The 21,690-nt window shown below is 39.0% G+C and overlaps 1 protein-coding gene across 8 annotated transcripts in view; it reads left to right on the forward strand.

Annotated features, from left to right (window-relative positions):
• The window catches only part of sick (sickie), a 193,147-nt gene that overhangs the window by 82,888 nt on the left and 88,569 nt on the right, over positions 1–21,690 (forward strand). For all 8 annotated transcript variants that reach the window (XM_069112536.1, XM_069112538.1, XM_069112533.1 and 5 more), the window contains one exon: positions 8,670–8,833. In XM_069112536.1, coding sequence (XP_068968637.1) covers positions 8,670–8,833 — 164 coding nt within the window. The remainder of the gene's footprint in view (positions 1–8,669; positions 8,834–21,690) is intronic.

Here is a 21,690-nt window from a genome sequence, read left to right on the forward strand (position 1 = left end):
ATATTTTCACACGTACGATATGTGTTTTAACGCGTCGGCAAAATTCCTAGAGCTAACGATTTTACCATATCTCTTTGATCCATAACTTTAGTGGCTAATCTTTTTAATTAACGAACCATAATTAACGATGATGACCGTGTGCTTTATTTTTTTTATTCTACGGTAGCTCAATCTTATTATCGATTACATGTGCTTCCTAAGAACAACAAAATTTATTATTTTAGATAAAACTGAACGGTTTCCGCGTAATCTCAACTTATCAGGTCGTTGCACTTAAACCGATCTTCTTCGCAAATGTGTAAACGCGCAATCCTTTATACGAAATTGACGTATCTAGTTAATTTCAAAATAACTTTACATTTGGCTCGTATCCACCGATGACACACAACATTTCCTAATACCACGAATGAATTAGCTATTCACGCGAAGCATTCGAGTAACACGCTTGTCACGCGAACCTTCTCTTATATACCTTACTACTCGACGCAGATTTATATCACAACGTTGTGCTGTTTCTCTTACGTTCATTTAATTGCAGATGAATTACTTCAACGGATGATCAAGCGTTTGTTATTTTTCCAAGTATACCATAGTTGTATACCTCGTTTATCTTTTCTTCTTTTTTTTATTTTTCGACAATTATGTTTCGCTATAATTTACATCTTAATTTTCAGCTTATTTAATATGCTAATTTTATTCAAACTTAACGATCTTATGCTCCTTTGCTTCTACCATGCCGGTGAATACATCAGAGCCTTTCCTCGGATTTTAAGCAGATATTTCTGTTGAGATATTCAATTTAGCTACATTTTCATGCAAATTTTTGTCCAGCGACGTACAAGCCTTATTTCGTTAACATATTGTATATTTGCCTTTCTTTAAGAGCAAATCGAATTAGAGCAAGACAAATGTTACCGACGTTTTATTTGGAAAAGCACTTACCTTTTTTATTAGTTTAACCTTTCAGAAGCGTAGTACACATACACAGGCGTGCGCATATATACATATATACTTCTGAAAGATGCTCGTGCAGCGATATCTGAAACGTTGGATTATATATCCCACGTTTTAAAATATACCATTTCAAATCTTATTGCCTCGTAACAATGATCATCAATTTTGAATAATAGGTGCATAAATGTGATACTTTTCGAATTCTTTTTACTCGAGCTATATTTCCTTAACAAATTGCAAATATTATTGCAAGCGATATCTAGCAAGAATGATCGCTTTTGATAGGTAAAATTTCCATGCACGTTGCCGCAATTTGCATTTGTATACGGTTTATCGTTTCTATACGGTTGAAAAATCATCCGCCTAAAGATCGTGGCAGCTTCCAACGAGGTTTTCTGTGTGGGGCTTTCACTGTCGTTGCAAACTGGTCCTCAAAAGAACTGGTTAAGCATGCAATTACCCCTAATACCGTGTATAAATTACCAGATTCATTCACGCGAACTATTCAGTCGCGTTAAATATACTAAATCCGAATTGAGCTTATTTATAATATACATTTATGTCGGTTCCTAAAATGCGAAAATCTCGGATAGCATAGAAATGGCTGCCGATGTACATATATGAAAATATAGCCAGAAATCCTGTTCAACACGATACTTTAATTATTAGAAAAACTTCGCTAAATGCAGTTCAGGTTTCACGCGAACCGGTTGAATCTGTAATTAACAAGTGTTATTTATGTCCTAATTTTGCAAAAAAAAAAAAAAAAGAAAAATGGAATCAAATATGAGAAACACTAGATAAATTAAACATACAAGCAATGGATCGATTTTTTATTTTTCATAAAATATTTATATTCGGAAATGTACGCTACCGACCTTCCATGCGATCGTCTATTCTTCGTAATTTTCAGATTCCTTAAAATTAAATCCGTTAAAAGATCCAACTTCTGTTCATTCTTATTCTTCTTCGTCTTCTCTACTTACTCGATTAACACGTACATCTGCTCGTTCTCTTATTTTCGGTGAACCACGTCAACTATCGCGTCGCGTTTTTCGTATCGCATTAAGAGTCTGCTTATGACAAACCTCCAACAAGATACAAATCCCATTCGCGATTTTGTACAGGAAAATATGAAAGTCGGGGGCGCGATTGAGAAGGGGGGCAAAGTACAAAACGAGGAAGGAAGACGCGGTGGAAAGTATGGCAATTAGTTGAATCAGTCCGTGACATCGGTTGACCTCTGGCTACGGTTATCTGCGCTAGGTGCAGAACTATCCACGTAAATGGCGCGCCATAGTCCGATATAGTTAAGCACATAGGAGAGGAGAGTTTCTAACGGCACTTTTGCCTAAGCGCAGAACACCGGGGTTAGGTTGGACTCTCGGGCAGATAAAAGCTGCGCCAGATGCCTATCGACGCCACGGCACCCGGCGACATTCCTTCTAATTGCTTCGAAACTAGCGGGCTCGATCCGCGCCGATTTTTCGAATTCACCGACCAATTAGATCTGGCCACGAAGACACGATCGGGCTTCGAGGTGGGGTGCCTGCGTCGTTCGCGCTTTCACGAACTCACCTCGCAGCTACGCCTCTCCAGTCTCCAGACTACTCGTCTCGTTCAGGTAAAACCGTAATTTTACGCGTTGCTCCGCCGTCCAACTCTGTTATTTATCGCCGTTAACTCGTTAACGATCTCGATTTTTTATGGACGATCGACGTTACGTATGCCGCGCCACGAGAGCGCTGAAAACAGCTCGCTGGCGAAGGCAGTATTCTTCGCGATTTTTCCCCGCCGACAAACACAGCTCCGAGGTGAAGTATTTTTCGTTTGAATAGGAAATTTAGAAGCTCGCTTTTTAAGCAGCTATTATCTACCGTGGTATTACGTGTTTCGTAAGAGATATTAGATCTAGTCGATATATTATCGCTGTGGAAAATCTCTATGGATAGTCAGAGATGTTGAGTATCATTTGGAAGGGGGAAATTCCAGCGGTTAAACGTTTAGTCGTATAAACGAATTATGGGTTACTAGCGTGAAAGGTATAGGACACTCCATTTTAAATATAAACTCGGAGTTTATCAGGACGATGTGAAAATATTCGTCTTAACGATACGTTCTAATTAATCAAATTGAGTTGCACGTGTAGTTTGTAAACGTATCGTGCATGCGTTTCGTCATACGCGTATCGCGTAACATATGTACGTCGCTTCAATACTTGTGCATGGTATTGGAGATAAGAATCTCGTTACATTTTCCAAGAATCCTATCACTTTTCAGAAGTGCGTGCTTGACGCTTGAAGTAGCAGGGATGAGAAATCGGATATCGATCCTCGAGGGTCTCCCATCGGATATGGAAGCCAGAAGCTTGAGTAATTAACGGAACCCCCTTCCCCTTTGGCCGTAGCTACGTATACGGGTGCATACGTATCTACATGCCTGTGTCTGCATTAATTGTCTCCGCGACGTGTCAATATCGTGCGACTGCACGAAACACAAGCAGCGTTTGTGTGCGTGCCCGTTCACGCGAGTTGCATATGAAATTCTTGAAACGTGATCGACCAGTCGCGTTAACAACTTGTAGAACTAAAGCAGCAACGTATCGAGTCGATAACAAGTTTGCTAATTAATAGATTTTATTTCGGCATGTGACGACTCATCGCCGTTGTCACGTGTGTCACGTGACGAGGTGAGTTGAGCGTGAAATCGCGGTAAATAACATAGCTGTAAATTTCGTGACAAATTTTTTCAGCACGTTTTTAAATTTGCGGATCAGAAATAGGTGTATTATTTATAAATAGACTACGGGATTTTATGGAAATCCACATTTTTACGAATATAACCGAGAAGATGAAACCTGGTTAGAAAATTGTTTTTCTCGCTAAATATCTATAGAGACTACTATACTTTGGATATCTTACACCATTTTGCAAATTGTTTGTATTCTGCGCATTTTTCCACTTTCAAATTTCTCACGACAATGTACGGTCTATTCGTAACCGCACAGGCATTAATCTTTCAACTGATATTCACTACCACGTTTTCTTTTATCTGGAGTAACGATCCACCCTTGAAGTTAAGAATTCCTTTCCTATCGTTCTATGTATTATACGTCTGAATAGAAATGTCAATTAGCGAGCGATTAATGTCGTAGATAGTCGCAATCGAGCTTCCAATCAAGTGTCTATAGTTGTCGTATTTGACCGTCGAACTCTGTTTAAGCCGCTTAGAGCTTTCAAATACCGTTCTATCTCGTTAGGTTCGCGACACTTGCCGATATCCGCGTAAGGGTGTACTTCGCTAAGCGCAAGCTTAGAAGTTTTACGCCCTTGGTGCCTGATCCTTGATGCTCCGAGCTTCATAGTATTTTCGATGACGTACCACCATTCGAAGAAACGTCGTTTGCTTACAAACGACGGACAAAGACATCGTAAAGATGATGTTTACAGCCGAGGCACGTCATATCTTGCCATATTAATATGTCGGCCGGTTGCAGACAAGTCGGCAGAAATTGCAAAACGTGAGAGCAATGGCGCTGCCGTTCGCAACACCAGCCGAGGACATTAATTCCTGATATTACCCTCGTAAATATTCGCGAAACGCTCTATCCCAGCCTTCTTCGTAAGATTGAAACGCTTTTTTCTTTCGTTTGACGCGAATCCAGCGTCCCTACCATCGCAGGCTCAGCTCGCGGAAAGGATTTCAATTTTTTTTGATCAGCCGACCTTCTACCGCCGATATATCACGCTACAAATCTCACACGCTGTTGCGCTCAACGAATCTACGGCAGAGAAAAGCCCGTAAATCTCGATGGGCCGCCGCGTCGTTTCTCTTTCACAGAATACGAATGATTTGAAAACCATTCTTCCGTCGATATTTGCTCGAGCTCGTGATGTATCGGCCGACTACTGAATTCATAGAATATCTCGTTTGGATAGATATCAGCGATATCGATACAGCGATGTATTACGGTGAAACAAAAAAAGCGGACACTGAAGACCCGTGAAACGTTAACGCCGACTACTTGACCAATTTTACATTTTTTATCTGTGGCGTCGGAATACTTTCGCTTTCGCGTAAAACAGGTTACGAATTATTCTTTAGCTAGTTTCTTACGCTATCTACGCTGATTGCTTCAATGCTAATCGTCAAAACTACCGTCGTCGTTACAAGTACGTTACAGCTAGTATTCTTCTATTGGGTTGGCAACTAAGCGATTGCGGATTTTATCATTAGGTGGTAATGAATACTTCCGGTGTTGAGCCGAATAAATATCCATATAGATAGGAAAGTGCTGTAGTAAAAGTTGGCGATGTATTATGTCTGGCCAATGTCCGGATTTACTGCGTTGTTGAACTTACCGATTAAATAGTAATTACGATACTGTAGAGAAACTTGAAAAATTTAATCTACATAATATATATTTAAGCATATATATATATATACGTTATAAACACTATGGAAGACAAATTTCCTTTAAGAAATTTGTCGGCGTATGGAAGATGTAATTATTATTTCCTTGTGTAGAGGTGAACTCCATTAAGTTAAATATAGGAGTAAGTATTTTAAACACTGTCGAGAAATGGTAGCCTTATGTCTTATCTTTTCCGAACATACCGTGGAAAGGAGAAAAGTGTATTGCGTACAAGCAGATGAAAATAAAAGATAAAAATTATATAGTTTGAAACGAAGTATGCGTGTGGTAGTCGTATTTACTCGTTTTCCTGCCATTTCATTTGTTCGTGTTTTCTCGTGTTAACTAAATAGAAACTGAATAGAAGTATTTAATTTAATATTAAAAGCTAAATCAACGATCCACGGTGCTCGTATTTATATCTACGTTATCTCAGCGCAGTTTCCAACGTGTGGGTAGATGATTCGTTTTTAAGGAGAATAACCGGTTCTGTATGGATTCTTACGAGCAATATCGTCCAGTCGACACGACTCTCGTATCCTCGTATATCCTGAGGGAACGTTCGGGATGTATCTCGCTTATCAGTACAAATACAGTTCCAATAAACATCTGGCCATCCTTTATGCATTATAATACGGGCATAACCATGTCATTTCAAATTTTTAATCTAGTCGTAAAAGGAGGTCGGCGATTAACGCGTCTTGTTGGAACAATTTATCCTGAGGCTTGAAAATAATCGCAGCTTACGTATATCCTGTAAAATAGAGGCTTAACAACGCGTTCGTACGCATATCATGTATATTAATCAATGCTTGTCCAAGTAGCGTGAGCTGAAATAGAAATTTCGTTAAAAAGATGAACGCATCAAGGGCTGGTTTCTGAAACAGCACGTCTACGATACCGTAAAAATTATTCGAGAATTAATTATCATCGTCGTTCAGCAAGATTATAAATTACAATTTTAACCTGTGAAATACTGTGTCCTTTGTTAGCTGCTATGCTACGCTACTCGCTGGACGTTTGCAAAATTTTATACGCACGCAGGTGCAATATTTCCGTAATAGAATAAATTTCAATTGATTTTAATTTTAATTTAACAAACATCTACGTCTATGTTCGTCAAATTTAGTTTCCCCTCGAGAGAGAAAGAGAGAGAAAGAGCAGATAGATTCCACGTATTCGCTGACATTTCAATGAAAACATCCCAAAACGAGAACAAACGAATTCTTTTAGTCCTGGTTTCCAGGAAAGCGGCGCTTTTATTGGTTGATTCATCAACAAAGGGGATAAGAAATCTGGCTGAATAATGGCGCGTGTAGGAGAATTGGGAAAAAGTCGGGGCTTCTTTGAGTACCTACGAGCCGACGTCATCGTTTTAACCAAATATTTACCGTTCACTGATGACGCGACCACGACCGATGCATCCAGTGTTGTTAACTTGCTGCAGACAAACCATACATTTTACGTTTCCACGAGTTACTTCTTAGTTAGTTTCGCGAACGCTGTGTGTCTCATGGGTTTTGCCTCCGGTGTCTTCCCTTTCCTTTTCTTCGACGTTTTCCTCTTATTTTATTCCCACGGGAGCATCTATTCTTCGTTGCGTTCTTTCACTCGATAAATAATTTCTAACCCATTTGCAAACGTATTTCTGTCCTGTTAAATACGCAGTATATACGCTGCTGCGTATAACAACTAACGAAAACATTGGAGCATAGTATTCGTTAAGTATTCGTTAGTACCCTATGAAAATTCCGATATATTCCTTTGAAATGCAGATGTTAATTGTTCTCGCGATAAAAGCCACAAAATTATGCGTGACGAACTAACAGGGCGGATGCGGCGGCATTTGAAGAGGTGAAAATGATTTTTTTCCGCATTACTATTCGAGATACCTCGCTTATTAAAATTTGTATCACCCTCTCGTCACCGGGTTGCTGATTCAAAGAAGTTCTGCAGACCGATTTCACGGCACCCTACACCAGAACGAAAAGGAAAGTACGACGATGCTTCGAGGAGAAAAAAGTATTCCGTCGAAGGGAACGCCGTGTGCTACGAACGCGAAACGACCACCAACGAGACTCTCCCTCTTCGTGTTTTCGTTTACCAGCGTTTTCTTTGGGCCACGTTAACGCCCTCGTCGAGTTTCCTTCTTTTTTCCCCTGGCTTCGTTCTCTTTCTTCTCCTTCTTGTTGCTCCTCCGTCTCTTTCTTTCTTTAATCTTGCTTTTTCCGACTTGAGAGCATATGATTTCGGTATGCGATCCGGTTGCACGTTTATACCAAAGCTACACCGATGAAGAATTTCCGTCGGCGTTCCAACGAGCTCTACTCTAATCGTTCGGCCTGATTTTCCGTTCACGCGGCGCACGTGCCGTGTCTGAACACATGCGAGTATTATTCCCTTGCTAGCCAAGTGACGCGATGCGGTCGAGATTACCTCGGTGAGCAGAGAGAGAGTAATTAAGTGGCATAATTACCGGATGGTTATCTGTACTTCCGTTTCGACGAGTCGACGCGACGGCGTGAAATTTCATCGTCGCGTTACGCGTCGCTGCCGTAATGCTTTACAGCTTTTGATGCGATTCGTCGGCCTGCTTGAAAAGCTTAAGTACAGCCTCTGGCCTTTGGAAAACAAACAGTTCTCGGAAAGGCAGTTTCGACCAGATCCGTGGAACAATAATTGCACGGTCAACAGTCGTGACCGTGAACGTGATGAAGCATCGTCGGTAGTCGCTTGCCTATCGTCAACGTTGAATGGAAGCTGCTCCATAATCGTCAAAAGATACAAAATAGCCAAAAATAGGAGACTATCTCTTTAACGCAGAAGGATGTAATTTGTAGAGTATGGTGAGAGAAGATCACGAGTGCTTTAAGTACTAATTTTTATAATTATGAGAACCATGAGAACGAATCTAGTCTAATATTAAACACTTACGTTGAACAACTGAATCTTCACCCATTTGACGTTGACAAATTTGAAGGTTTTGTAATTTCTGATGTAATTTTATCCCGAAAATCTTCAGAGTTAATCTTTTAAATTTCTTTCGGAGATACATCAATAATAATCGTACCGACGCGCAAGCATAAATAATTTCGCGACATGGTGCGTTTTTCATTTCGATGCAAATCAAATACAAGAACGAAGTCAGGTATATGATGAAAGAAAGAATGTTTAGGAAACTAGCTACTTACAAAGTAACAGGTAGATACGACTATCGTTTGGGACCAGGAACGATTTCAGTCTGAATAACAGTAACGACCCCATTGGGACAATGCTTTCTAAATTGATCTCTTTGTTCCAGATTGCCGTCTCCGTACAATAAGCAGTCGGCAGTGGGTGGTGCAGGTGGCGGACCCGGGGCTGGAACGACGAGTATACCCTTACCTGCCACCGTAGCCGCCACCAGGAGATGTCCTCCAGACAAGGTTAGGCCCGCTCCAACGCCGACGCATCAATCACAACTTGGTAAGTTCCCTTGTTTCAAGCGGAAACTTTGCAAAGTATCGATTGGCTGTACTTGCAACAGCCTCGATGCGTTTAATTTTCCAACGATGTCCGTGCATCAAGATTATTGAGCTTTACGATTACTTTAATTAATTACGAGGATAAGTAACGTTTTGCTAGTAGAGAGTTCTTTAGTTAATTAATTTGAATTGGTTAGTTTAACGTCGATATATGCTTTGCTCGATAAACTTTGATTTGTACTACGTTGGATGGTAATATGTTGACGTAACTAATATATTAAATTACGAAGTTTCGGGTGCACTTAAGACAACTTAAGCGATATTTATGGCCACCTTGGGATTTATGGTAGTCGCATACGTTAGAGCTTCGTGATATAATAATGAAATATCATTTAAAATACGAACGACGAACTAATAGGGGAATTAAAAAAAAAATTTGATACTTTGCACGAATGTGGTTCATATTTTTCAGTCTTCGAATCACCGTGCTTCCCGTGTGAGATAAATATTTAACAACTAAGATAGAGAAATAAAATAGAGGATTAAACTAAGGAGAAATTTGACATCTATCGATGTATTGAGAAGAATTATATGCATAAAAAAATATAGTATTCGTAATAAAGCTACAATATATTAGAAGTTGCTTCTGAGGATAGAGTAGTGTCCTTTCAATGCGAAGGATTAGCAGAAAACAACTATCTGGTCTGTATCCTCTTCGCTTTATTTGAAATATCTTCTAACGCCAATAAGAAGGGAAATTTTATAATATTCTAATAAAAGTAAAGGCATTATCCTACATAAAAGAATGTAAAGATAATGCGAACGTTATCAAGAGTATTCAAAGTAACAAGCAGGGGAGAATAAAAGAAAAAGTGAAAAGTCAAGATTAGATTATGCAAAAAAAAACGACATTGTTTTTTCCAAGTCCCCCTCTACTCATGGTGCGAATTGCTTTTTATGGAAAGTCATTAGCGACCGAATATCCTGAACAGTTATCGCAAAGTAACATCCTGCCATGATCTTTTAGTGCCTGCAGTTTATCTGTTTCTGGCATTCCCTTTCATTTTCTCGACGCGACTGTCAGTTTTCCCCTCGCGATACTTCACGTTTCTCCTTTGTTGCTTCTCTCGCGATTGATGTGTCTAGCTTTCCACGTATTTGTTCGCGTCGAATTTTTCACCAACGCGTTTTCGGTATATTTGTTTACGAGAAAGATATTTTATTTTAACGTTATAAAAGAAAATTCTTTATGGAGATGTCTTTTTAATATAGAAAGTATAATCATTTTCATTACATTAGTTCCATCACAATCATCTATCTAATTAAAGTTGATTAATATAAGTTCCCTGAAACTTTCTCAAAAAGCAAAGTCAAATCGTATTATTTCTACATATAGTCTACCTAATCGAGAAGTAATTTCCTCGAGTACTCATCTCCTTTCTTTAAAAATATACGTCCTTCATCGCAAATCTCAAATTGCTGTATCTATTCATTCTTTAAAACACTTTTTACGACATTCTTCGAAATGCATACATTACTGATAAGCGAACGAATCTATTACTCGATCCAATGTATTACAAATCGGTAGTTCTATCGTTCGATTTTTTAATTAAAATTAAAATTTCACGGAGTCCCATAATTTCTACCTATACCGTTTATTAAATGCGCTTCAACTGAACGAATTTCTTAAGATCTCAAGGTAACACGTGGAATTTATTCTTAAAGACACAAAGGTTCGTGGAGGGTGGCAAGCGGCACAGTAGATTCGGTACCGTGTTAAGGACACCCCATTAGCCATTAGTCCTGTGAATGGCTTTTAGCAACCCTTTGCGCATTTCTGGCTGCCACGAGAGATCTGGACCACCATGGAAACTGGCTTCCATGGGGTACGCGACCCTGTGTCCCTTTTAAATATATGAGCTCTCTTGTACGAACGTCGACTTCTCTCTCTCTCTCTCTCTCTCTCTTTCCCTTTCACCCCCATACACTCATACACATTTCCCTCTGTTGTACATACACATACGGTATTGCCCCCTCTATCGTGGTTACATGCACGCATATCAGTCGCTCTATTTCGTGCAAGTGTAGCTAACCGTGTTGAACAAAAGTGCGCCGTATCTGCACCAGTTTCTAACAGTGTTAGTATTTGTTGTAGCATGTGTATGCGTGTATATAGCTCGGTCACCCTATTTCGTACGCTCGTGGCTCGAATAGCGTGTTCTCATCGTACTGACACGTATACATACACATCGCGAAACTCCGTTAGGTCCAGTCGACAAGTACGGCTGATAGCGAGTACGCGTGTGTACACGCTTGCACACGTACATATTATGGCGGGTAACTTGTATGGACGATGATATTACCTACATCTATGGTGGCCGAGAGGAGGTAGGTAGCCCGCTACGAGATGGGGTGGCACCCCATAGTTTATACTTTACTCTCAACTCCCACGTTTCCAGGGCGGCCACGGCCAGATGTGCACGCCGATTTACAGTGGTCCTCAACCTGAGGGAATAGTCACCCTGTTTAGTGCGAAAAATAACACGACTGGTGCAGGTCTTCTATATGCGAAATATTACTCTGCGAAACGAGAGTCTCGATTCGTTAGATAGAAATCTTCGTGGTCTTAAGATTAGAAAGGACCGAATTTAAATAGATTCTAATTCTTTTAAATCCAACAATGATAGCAAAATATTTTCAACGATTAAATATTTAAATTATACAAAGGAAGAGAGAGAAAGACGTTGTAATGATGCGCGAGTAATAATTTCGCTTGATACAATACGTAGAAGAATACGTTATTCATACGAGAGTAAATATATTCATCGTAATGGCCAAACGAGAAATAAATTTCTTCCATGAGGTAGAATTAATTTGCTTCTCGAGCGAGGCACAAATTTATGAAAATGACTACAGTCGACTACAATGGTCCTGACACCTGAATTAAACCTGTCAATTATTAACTTGTTCTGCGTTTAGTTTGCATAACATCTTATCGCGTTACACAATGCTCTGTAGTCGACAAATGCGTTTATGAATAAAACATATTCCGCTTAATGTACAATGCAAATTGATACAAAGAAATTTACCTCTTCGACAGAAATCGAATCACGTCCGTCGCACAATGGAAAACAAATTTCGAATACAAAACGTTTTCTAAACGCGAATTGCCTTCTTCGTGGATATATAAGTTTGCTTACCCCAGTTGTTTACACGGTTGAGGATCGCTGGTAAGTTTGAAGGGGATGCAGTTCTCTCATATATATCGTGGCTGTATCAAAGCCAGCGTGTTGCGAGCGGCTGGATACAGAATGTCTTTCGGTTCGAAATAGACTTCCACGTCCTATAACGTGTTCATAATATATGTACGAGCACGCATAAGCGTGCGTACGTGCGTAGACAAGACGTGCCGTCGTTCGTGGTTTACGATATTATTTTAGGAGCCCTTCGTCGCTTTTATTCTTTCCTTTCCATCGTTCATCCAGCAAGCGGTAGAGTAGACGGTCTAGGCGACAGGCCCTACACGTCTAGGTCATGGTTTTGATTTATGCTGTTTTAGATGGGTTCTAGAGCGTTCTCCCTTGATAAGACAATTTCTGGAATGTAGGAGATGTATCGCTGAAGTACAGGAAGAGTAGGTTTCCTAGAAAGATTTCAGATTTAGGGTTTGTGTTTTCTTTCGACGATGTATCGTGCTGTTTTCACCGTTATCGTTGTTTGCCTTAGATTACGGTTAGGTTGCTTAATTACGGTATATCTAGCTTTAATTTGTCTCGTTTCGTTTCATTTCTATCAATCACGAAACAGGAATTGTTAATTCTATCTTCCTCGTTGATGGAAATGTTAATTGTGGTGTTTCTATCTGATCGTGAGTATACCGAGAAATTACATGGTCAGGAATATCTTACGCGACGCATGAATTAAACCTAAATAAGTATGTGTAGAGTAGATGTATAATAAAAACTTATGGCCCTTGAAACTCTGTTAGTTCATTCAACGGGCGGAACAGTAAAAATCGGTTGCCAAGAGAACTTTTTCAACGAAGAAAATGGTAGATACGCTTTGTCAAGTGCTATTCAGCTGGCAACCGGAGAGAGTTAATAAAAACATTTCGATAACTTTCAACAACACACTTCCATCGGTTTGAAGTTGCTCGAATTGACGGTCAGATTGCATATTCTTGTATTGCTCTCACTACTATTCCATGTATACAAAAACGGAATACGTTTCTGCTGAAAAGAGTATTCAAATAACAAGATAGACATTGGAATATTCAAAAAGTAGTACTTATATATCAACAGAAATGTTTTACGTTTCACAATTTTTTATCCAATACGTAATTATTGCAATCTTTAATAGACCTTTCTTAAAAAAGAAATAAAATTATCGATTGAACAAATATGGAAGAATTTGTAGGCGAATGAATACTTTTATTTGATATTTGAATGTGATTGCAAATCGATTCAGTGGCGCGAACAGTCCGCTTGAATTAGAACCGAATTATCCTGCACGGCCCCTTCGGGAAATCTTTCCCCAGAAATCATCGTTTTCATAAAGCGAACGTTCGGCGGCGCAGTCGCGTGCAGTGACAGCTTAACTCCCGCCACCCCGAAAGCTCGATAAATTTTATGGCTGTTCTGTATCCAACTACTGGAACCCCACCAACATCTTTTGTAACTCTCGTCTATCTCTTCGAGCCGAGGGTACAAAGTTGCAGCTGCTACTCCCTTTTCGTACGAAAAAAGGACTCTCGATTTTTGTTGTTTTGGCTAAAATAATTTAGCATCCCTCAGGAATAAGCAGCATAAAAGATATTAAAACACCGTGTCGTAACTTTCTCGTTAGTCGTTCGTTGCTTTGCTGGTGTTACAGAGTCCTATTATAAAAATATGAAAATTATTGAAATCGATAGCTTTTAATTAAATAGTGAATTTTCATTGTCAACGTTAAAACCCATGAACATTTTTAATTCCGAGATCAGCATATTTATGTAAATAATTCTGCTACCTCAAACTTGACGTATGCTTCATGAACCTGCTGATATAATGCTTTATTGGCGGAAACCTACATCATAAATGAGCTTATGTACGTATATTCACCCACATGTGTATACGCTTATGGGTACATAAGATTACTTGCTTGGAAGCACATGTACATATGTATCAAATTCGTGCGCAGTGTGGTATTTACTTCAATTAGCGAAGGTATTACGAAGGATTACCAGAGGTCCAGAAATGAAATGCTATCGTACAGGCAAGCTTATTGATCAAGCTTACTTTGAATCCCCTAAGAAATCTACTATAAACAGAATCTGCACTGAAGTAAGAAGAGCAAATGTTTTCTCGCCGAAACGAAGTAAATTAAATCAGCTTAAAGTCATCTAATTTATCTTATTCCCACGTAAAATATGTACATCGAACGAAAAAAAGAGTCAAGGGCATTGCACGTTTTTCCGGCATGATGTGATCTCATCTTGCGACAGCTAATTCCTCAGGAATTCGATAAGGATGCTCAGGCGGAAAAGAAAAAAAAAGCGAAAGCATCTGCATTTGTCAACAGCTGGAACACTCGAATAATTGTAGTACTATCATTAAACAGCGTTGCTCAACGCGAACAGGAAGTGCCTATCCGCTATAAAAGGACCAGATCGAATAGGTTTCGAGGTTCTCATCGTTTTATCCTTTGATTTAATTTTTTATACGAACTTTTTGATAAGAAGAATCAAGAGAAGAAGCACGATGAATACAATGGGTAATATGCATAATATCGTAGTGCCACGTTCGAATGAATAAAACTAGATGAAAATAAACGTGCGAAAATCAAACAGACGAAACAAGAGCATGCATGCTCGTAGATATTTGTTTCAATTACAGTGGAATTACATAGAGTAAATCGTTTTTGCCGGCAAACGAATCCCTCGTTGGGTACGAGCTTAGCATAAGCCTTGTAATCCTGCAGGAATCTCCCAAAGAGACATCTTGGACCGCGACAGAGAACGAAGTGAAAAAAGAAAAACGGTCTCGTGTTCGTCAGTGTCGATATCGGCTGTCTCTTTCGTATCGTCTTTTGCTAGATAGAGAGGAACATAGAGACGAAGGGATATAGAGAGGGTTCAAAACGAAGAAGGATACGATGAGGGACGGTAAACGAAGGAAGAGAAAGGAAACGGGAGAGAGGCACCGAGAAAGACAACGAGAGAAAATTGAAGTCGCGAAGCACACGTAAGACCTGCACCCGGTCTTTAACCCCGAAGCACCCGAGAAATCAGTGGCTCTCACAACATTTAAAGGGATCTCGATCCACTTACCGTGAAATTTGTCAAGATGGTTTGACACGGGATGGTTTATGGAACGAAATTCTGTTTCATTTCCACTGATCTTGAAAGATATTTGATAAAAATATTAGCTGAAAACATTCCCCTTTTGAATTGTGATTTAATAGTACAATTTTACTGGATAATTATTTCGCCCTCGTTTCTACCGACCAGACGATTTTTTCATTCTAGTAAATCACTCTAACGACGTATACTGCAGTCAGAAGATTGCTTGTTCGCGTAGAGGTCTGTTTGCTTTTTCCTTCTTTCTCAGTTTCATTTTTTATTGCCTTCCCGCTCTTGGCGCTGCACGCTAAATTGCGTACCCCGTTAGAGGCAATACGCGAGTGCACTTGGAGAGAGGGAAATATTTGTCATATGGCTCACTTTGTGCTAGTAAACGTCGTTTACGTAGAGAACCACTGACTAGATGCTCTAAGACCCTTAAATCTTTCTTTCTCTGTTTCATCTCCCTTGCTCGCGTTCGACCGAGTTAAAAATACTATACCTACTCGTGTAGTGCACCGGCTCAGCGCACAGGTTTTTGAAAATTGCCCCTCGATAACGCCGTTCTGGCCGAGGGGATGAAACGATGCCAGGTTCATGGCCAGGTTCTTTTTTTCAACAGAATCCTTTGTGATTGCTAAATGTGGTGATGAACCGAGAAGATTTAATTATCCTTCTAACTCGCTACGTCAAATATTCTTTTGTTACGACGTGCAAGAGAGTCTCGTAACTCGTGAAAGGGTTGGTCGTGATAAAAATCTGCAGTTGTCCTTGACGTTCGTGTCACGCTAGTTGCACCCACGCACATGAAAACGTCTTTCACTTGTTAGATGTAACTTTATAGTCTGTTTATAATTTTCTTTATAATCTACTCTGCTTTAAATTTGATGTCTCTGCGATTCGTTCTTTCTTAATGGAAAACTATTTAGTAGCAGCTGATCTTCGTTAAAATTGATGAGAAATTTCTAGACGATCTCGTACCGAGTAGTACAGATCTTTAAATTACATTTGCAAAGTCTTGCTCTGTGTTATCACTACGTGCGTACGTACCGTACGATGTCCCGGGAAGCACAAAACAACTTACTCGTTAGAAACAAGAAGGGCAAGAATCATTCGCTTCCTAAGCGAAGAGAGAAAGGAGAAAGATCGCAGACCCGAAGAAACTGTGCTAATTATAAGTACAAGCTTTTTCACAGTTTAGCGCTCGTTATTTATTCGTTTTGAGTCATTCTGTAAAACCAGGAACAGTTCGTATCTCTCTATCTCCATCTGTTGGTAACGGAAAACCGGAAAACATAATCAAAGTAAAAAGCTAAAAATACATTACTTAAATACATACTTAATGTCAGCAATTGCTGAAACGTCTCTGCTAAATATACAATTTTTATCTCGCGTGCAATGTCTGTAAAAAAATTGACACGCTTCCTTATTTTCCAATGAAGCGTTTTTTTTTTTTTTTAATCATATTCTGTACATTTCGTGTTCGTAGTATCAAATTTTTGTAGCCATATGAAGATACTGCTAAATGATACGAAATTTAATTCTACTTGGACCTAATTAACTAACTTGTAAACGCTGTAATAAATACAACGATGGTGCGAATATTTTGTGTAGCCATTGTATAAATATACGAGGTAGTCTGCCTAACTTTATCACCTAGAATATCTCGCTTGTCTTTGATAATATTAAAAAATGTTTCAGGTACATGTTGAAATGAAATCACATATTTTTTAATACGTTAGTGGATGCAGCTCGACGTTCTCTATAAAAGCTTGTAGCTTGAAGATTTTGTAATATTTTTAATATTACGCTGCATTAAGTATATTACATTATATTACATATTATATTACATTTTTAATATTACAGGCGAGATATTTCCGGCGATAAAGTTACGTGGACCGGTCTGTATATATCTATACATATATGAACTTATACCTATACAACTTGCTAGACTACCTAGAGTGTCATGGGAGATACTATCCTAACTATCATGCTAACTATCCGGGTACTTACTACCTTCGTTGCCAGGGTTTATACGGTTCTTCCTACAACCGTGACGCTTATTTAATCACGCGCTGTACGCGCATATAGATGCATTACTTCCTTCAAGCTATCCTTTCACTTGGTCATTTTTACACGTATGCAGCCTTACAGTAGATTATCGCGATTTTTCATAGAATATTACGAGGCTAATCGTTGCTTCTTGCGCGCTAAGGGTACACTTTTATCGTTAACAATAAGTCCACGTAAACAACTGTAATCGTTTACTGGTCTCTGTATGGATCTTTTTGCACCATGCAGCAATTCGTCTCATGATTTCTTATCAATATGGAGGAGCACCGTTAATGTCGTCTATGCAAACAAAAGCATAGCGGTGCACTCGATATCGACTGTGCATTTCTATTATTTCTATTGTTGCTTTCATTAGATTATGCACGCAACATACGCTCCTCGTCAGCATATTTATAGTAATCTAGGTTACCATTGAATTCGTTTACTTCTAAGGGAATGTATAATTTATTTTAGTCTCTCATCGGATAAGCTCGTAATTGCATATATATCTCATTTTTATCAGACCTCGTTAAATAGCGTACAGAACATAAAGGTAGCCGCGTTTGACTTCTTTGATAAAAGACAAAGAAGCTAGGAGAAATAGGACAGAGCAGGAGACAGAAGATAGGAAATAGAAAGAGTATACGCGTAGACACCCTTAATTACACAGATTTTACGTAAAAGTAACGATACTTGATAGTCTTTCGATCACTTTCCTTGCGATATCGAGTCATCCTCGTGATACTTAACGAATACACATTGTATTTATAACAAAGTTTGGTTCCGACGCTAATTTCATTCTTCGCTCACGCTATTGATTAGAAAATATGCGTAGTTATTCGATAGTTTGAATAACAAAGTAATCAATGTTTTCCGTATCGAATAGAAGTTATATATAATTATTAAATATTTGAACAAAACAATCGGTATTTCCTTTGTGACAGTATTTTTAATTACACCCTCATTGTACAGTAATTACTCTTACAGAATCACAGCTACATAGTTAAATGTTAGTTTGTTATTAAATTACTGGTTAGATAGTTCCCATTGATTCTCGAGAAAATTTAGTTTACGCACTGACCACACATCGTTAAGCATTCGATAATGAAATACATCACTATCATAATTAACCGCATTGTTAACCTCGCAGCACTTGGCGTCTTCAATTTACTTCTACCTCGTTATCTGTATGCAGTTGCTCGTAAATCGCGTAATTCCATGTTCGTATTATCGCAAACGTCGAACGTATAGAACGTGGATTCAAGCACGTATGCAGTGAATAGACAGTAGAAGCACAATACGAGATGAAACCAACCATAATGTATTATACCAGGATCTCTATTAGAGAAAAGATAGACGGACGAGGCGGATGAAAAATGAAGTGGTATGTGTTGTAGGTTGAATAGCGCTAGCACCGCTGTTCCAGGCAAGTCTTTATTTCCCCGAACGTATCCCGAGAATGTGTTATGCTAAAAATTTGTTAGCAACCTTTTTCCATCTTCTGTTGGAACAACGTACAGCTTTTGCCGGTATATTTTATGTCCAGTCACTTAATCTTAAACAAATCCTGCTACGTTCTGTCGGTCATTTTTCACTCAATTATATTTTCCTAAGAATAAAAAATATCTTTACTATTTGAACAAAATATAGGAAACGTTTTATCGGTGTGCGTGATTTCTTATCTCAATCTGACGTTAAATATCTTCTTCAAACATTACAAATTGTTTTTATTTATCAAAATAGGAAGATGATTGAGAGAAATATAATAGTTCGAAGATTATTATTATCGAAATTATTATCAATGATACGGCAAATATTGAATTAAGCGCAGTTCGTTTAATAAAACCTCTTCGCGTTTACCGTTGCGAACCGGTACTTCGAATTTGACCAAAGAAACGTCGAATTATAACGCAGTGTGTAAATATTCCGACTACTGCACCTACGCTGTAATACATAATTTTGTTAGAAGGATATGTATAAATGACGTAATATAAAACTGATAATTTAGAAAATAATAATTTAGTAAATATATCGCAAGAATATTTGTTATTTTGATATTCACTATTTTTATCTGAATAAGCGCGAAAATTTCTGGGTGGCGACGCGTGTACGAATCTTGCTGACGCGGCTTTCGCTCCCTTTGCTAACAGCCCCTGCAATAATCGGCACGTTGGCCTCCTGCGGGTCGTTTGTTATGCAAACAGACTCTTTCATTTTTTATCGAAGCGAAATCTTGACAAGGTATGTTTGATGAACCCGTATCGTCGAATATCAATTGAAAAAATAAAATCGCTTCGCTGAATCGATATGCGATTTTTAAAGTTTCGTTGGATCGTCAAATTCGATCGTTGCTTACGTTGCTTATCGTTGCAAATTTAATTTGTAATTTGGTCGTGCCAAAAAGAAATATCGTTCGAAAGGTTCAAGTCTTCTTGTTAATTGTTACGTATAATAAAAAGCAAAAACGAACATATTTCAAATAGAATGATATTTATGTAAGCAAAATTAACCAATCACTTCTGATTCTTGAGAAATTATTCAAAATAATCATATAAGTAATATTTGGCCAACACTCAGGCGGATTGGTGCTCGCTGCCGCGTCAAAGGAGCAAAAAGCAAAGGATACGAAAGTGTATGAAACGAGTTCGCGCCTCGGCACGTCTACTCTCTTTGTTTCGACGAAAAGCTCGGAAGATCTCAGTGTCTTCTATGGTGTAGATTCGCCGCGACTTTTACCCTCGACAATTTCGAGCCCCCTGCTTTCGCGGCCCTTAACCTTTCCCATCCATCCCATCCCCGTATGAACACGTATCGCACGAAGTTGGTGCTCAGGTGCGTGGCCGAAGCTGGAGTGTCACCAAGAGGGAATACGAGCGACTTTCTAAAGACACAAACTGTATTGACAGCGCACCCGCTTTTCTCCTGGAAATACGTGCTCTCATTCGTAAAAAAATCCTATACATTACACGAGGAAAGCTGCGTGCGCGTTATAACGAGTGCTACCTTGATCGACAATACGCGCGTGCGCCAGTTTCACTTCGCGAATCCTATAATTGTGCAGTGCAGCATTCAGTTATTATATTAAATCTGACGTAAAGAAAGACTCGCAGTGGTTGATAATAAAAAAGAAAAGATACAGAGGAATTAATACGAAGTAGTAACAATTTCTATATTAAAATTATACAAAATCTTCTTCTCAAATAATACAACTTATTTCGTTCAACTTTTACGAGACTAACGAGACAACACATACGTTTTAAGGCAAATTTTAAGAAAATTGCTGCACAGCCAAATTTTCCTGGCGCCGTTGAAACTTACCAAGTACATAACTCTAAATTTGAAGATTACGATTAATCTATATTTTTAAATAACAAATTTAATAAAGCTTAAGTATACTATAGTCTGTATTATTATAACGCTGCGTGCATTGTTAAACAAACCTGGGTCGAATGGTTTAAAGAATAAATTTTTATATCGACGGTTGAACAAATCTACATGAACCAGCTATTCGCTATAGAAGAAAAGTATCGGTGAAACCTCGAAGCCAACCCTTGGCGAATAACGTTGACGTTGTATAGATTTTTCAGCGCATAGCAACACGCATCTTTCCACACGCCCGTTTCCTTTAATACGCGGCTCATATTCAGCCGTGTACCTACCGATACGTTTGTGTATAGATTTTACGCTTGCACGCGAACGACCGCGGTCTGTGTGCATTTGTGTAACACCGTCGCGATTCTCGCCGGTTCACCCCTCGAACCAGTGCGCAATCCCGCGTGCATTTATCGCATCCTCGAAAAGATGCGCCACGAATCAGGACTGTCGCAGAGGGTTCGAGGGCAAATGAAATGTCGGAAATAAAAATCAGTTTGACGTCGGGGCGGCTCGCGTTGACACGCGAATTAACTAAACGCGAGTTCCTTACTTTGCGGCGTACAGGGTACCGGGATGATAGGGAAGCAAGCACAAGGCACAAACATTTTCTTTTAGCTCTTTGTTCGGATTCGAGAGACAAAAGGTGAGACGTGCACAATGTGTTACTTCTCTATACATTTGTATTCGTTGTCGGCACATCGTTAATAATTCGTCGTGAAGCATAAACGTTTGTCTTGCATTACTCTCGTGCATTTCGCACTGCACAGTTTAGTTTACTATTGAAATAAAATACGAATAGAGAAAGTAAAGGTATGAGACGAAGGAATAGAATTAGATCAAACTAAGATGATTAAATTGCGATATAAATTCGTGAATCGTAATATGAGCTCGTATCCATTGTCAGCACGTCGTTAATAGTCTGACAAGAAGCACAAACGTTTCTCTCGTATTAGTCCCGTGTATTTTTCATTGTACGGTTCAGTTTATTATCGAAATGAAACACGAGGAGAAAAGGTAGAGGTATAAAACGGATGAATTGAATTGGATTATAATATAAATTGATATCTTGTTTCAATCGTGTTTGAGTTAACTGTTACGTTGAATTTGTGGTA

Source organism: Bombus flavifrons, chromosome 5, assembly GCF_040668555.2.
Source record: "Bombus flavifrons isolate JBK064 chromosome 5, iyBomFlav1_principal, whole genome shotgun sequence".
NCBI classification, from domain to species: domain Eukaryota; kingdom Metazoa; phylum Arthropoda; class Insecta; order Hymenoptera; family Apidae; genus Bombus; species Bombus flavifrons.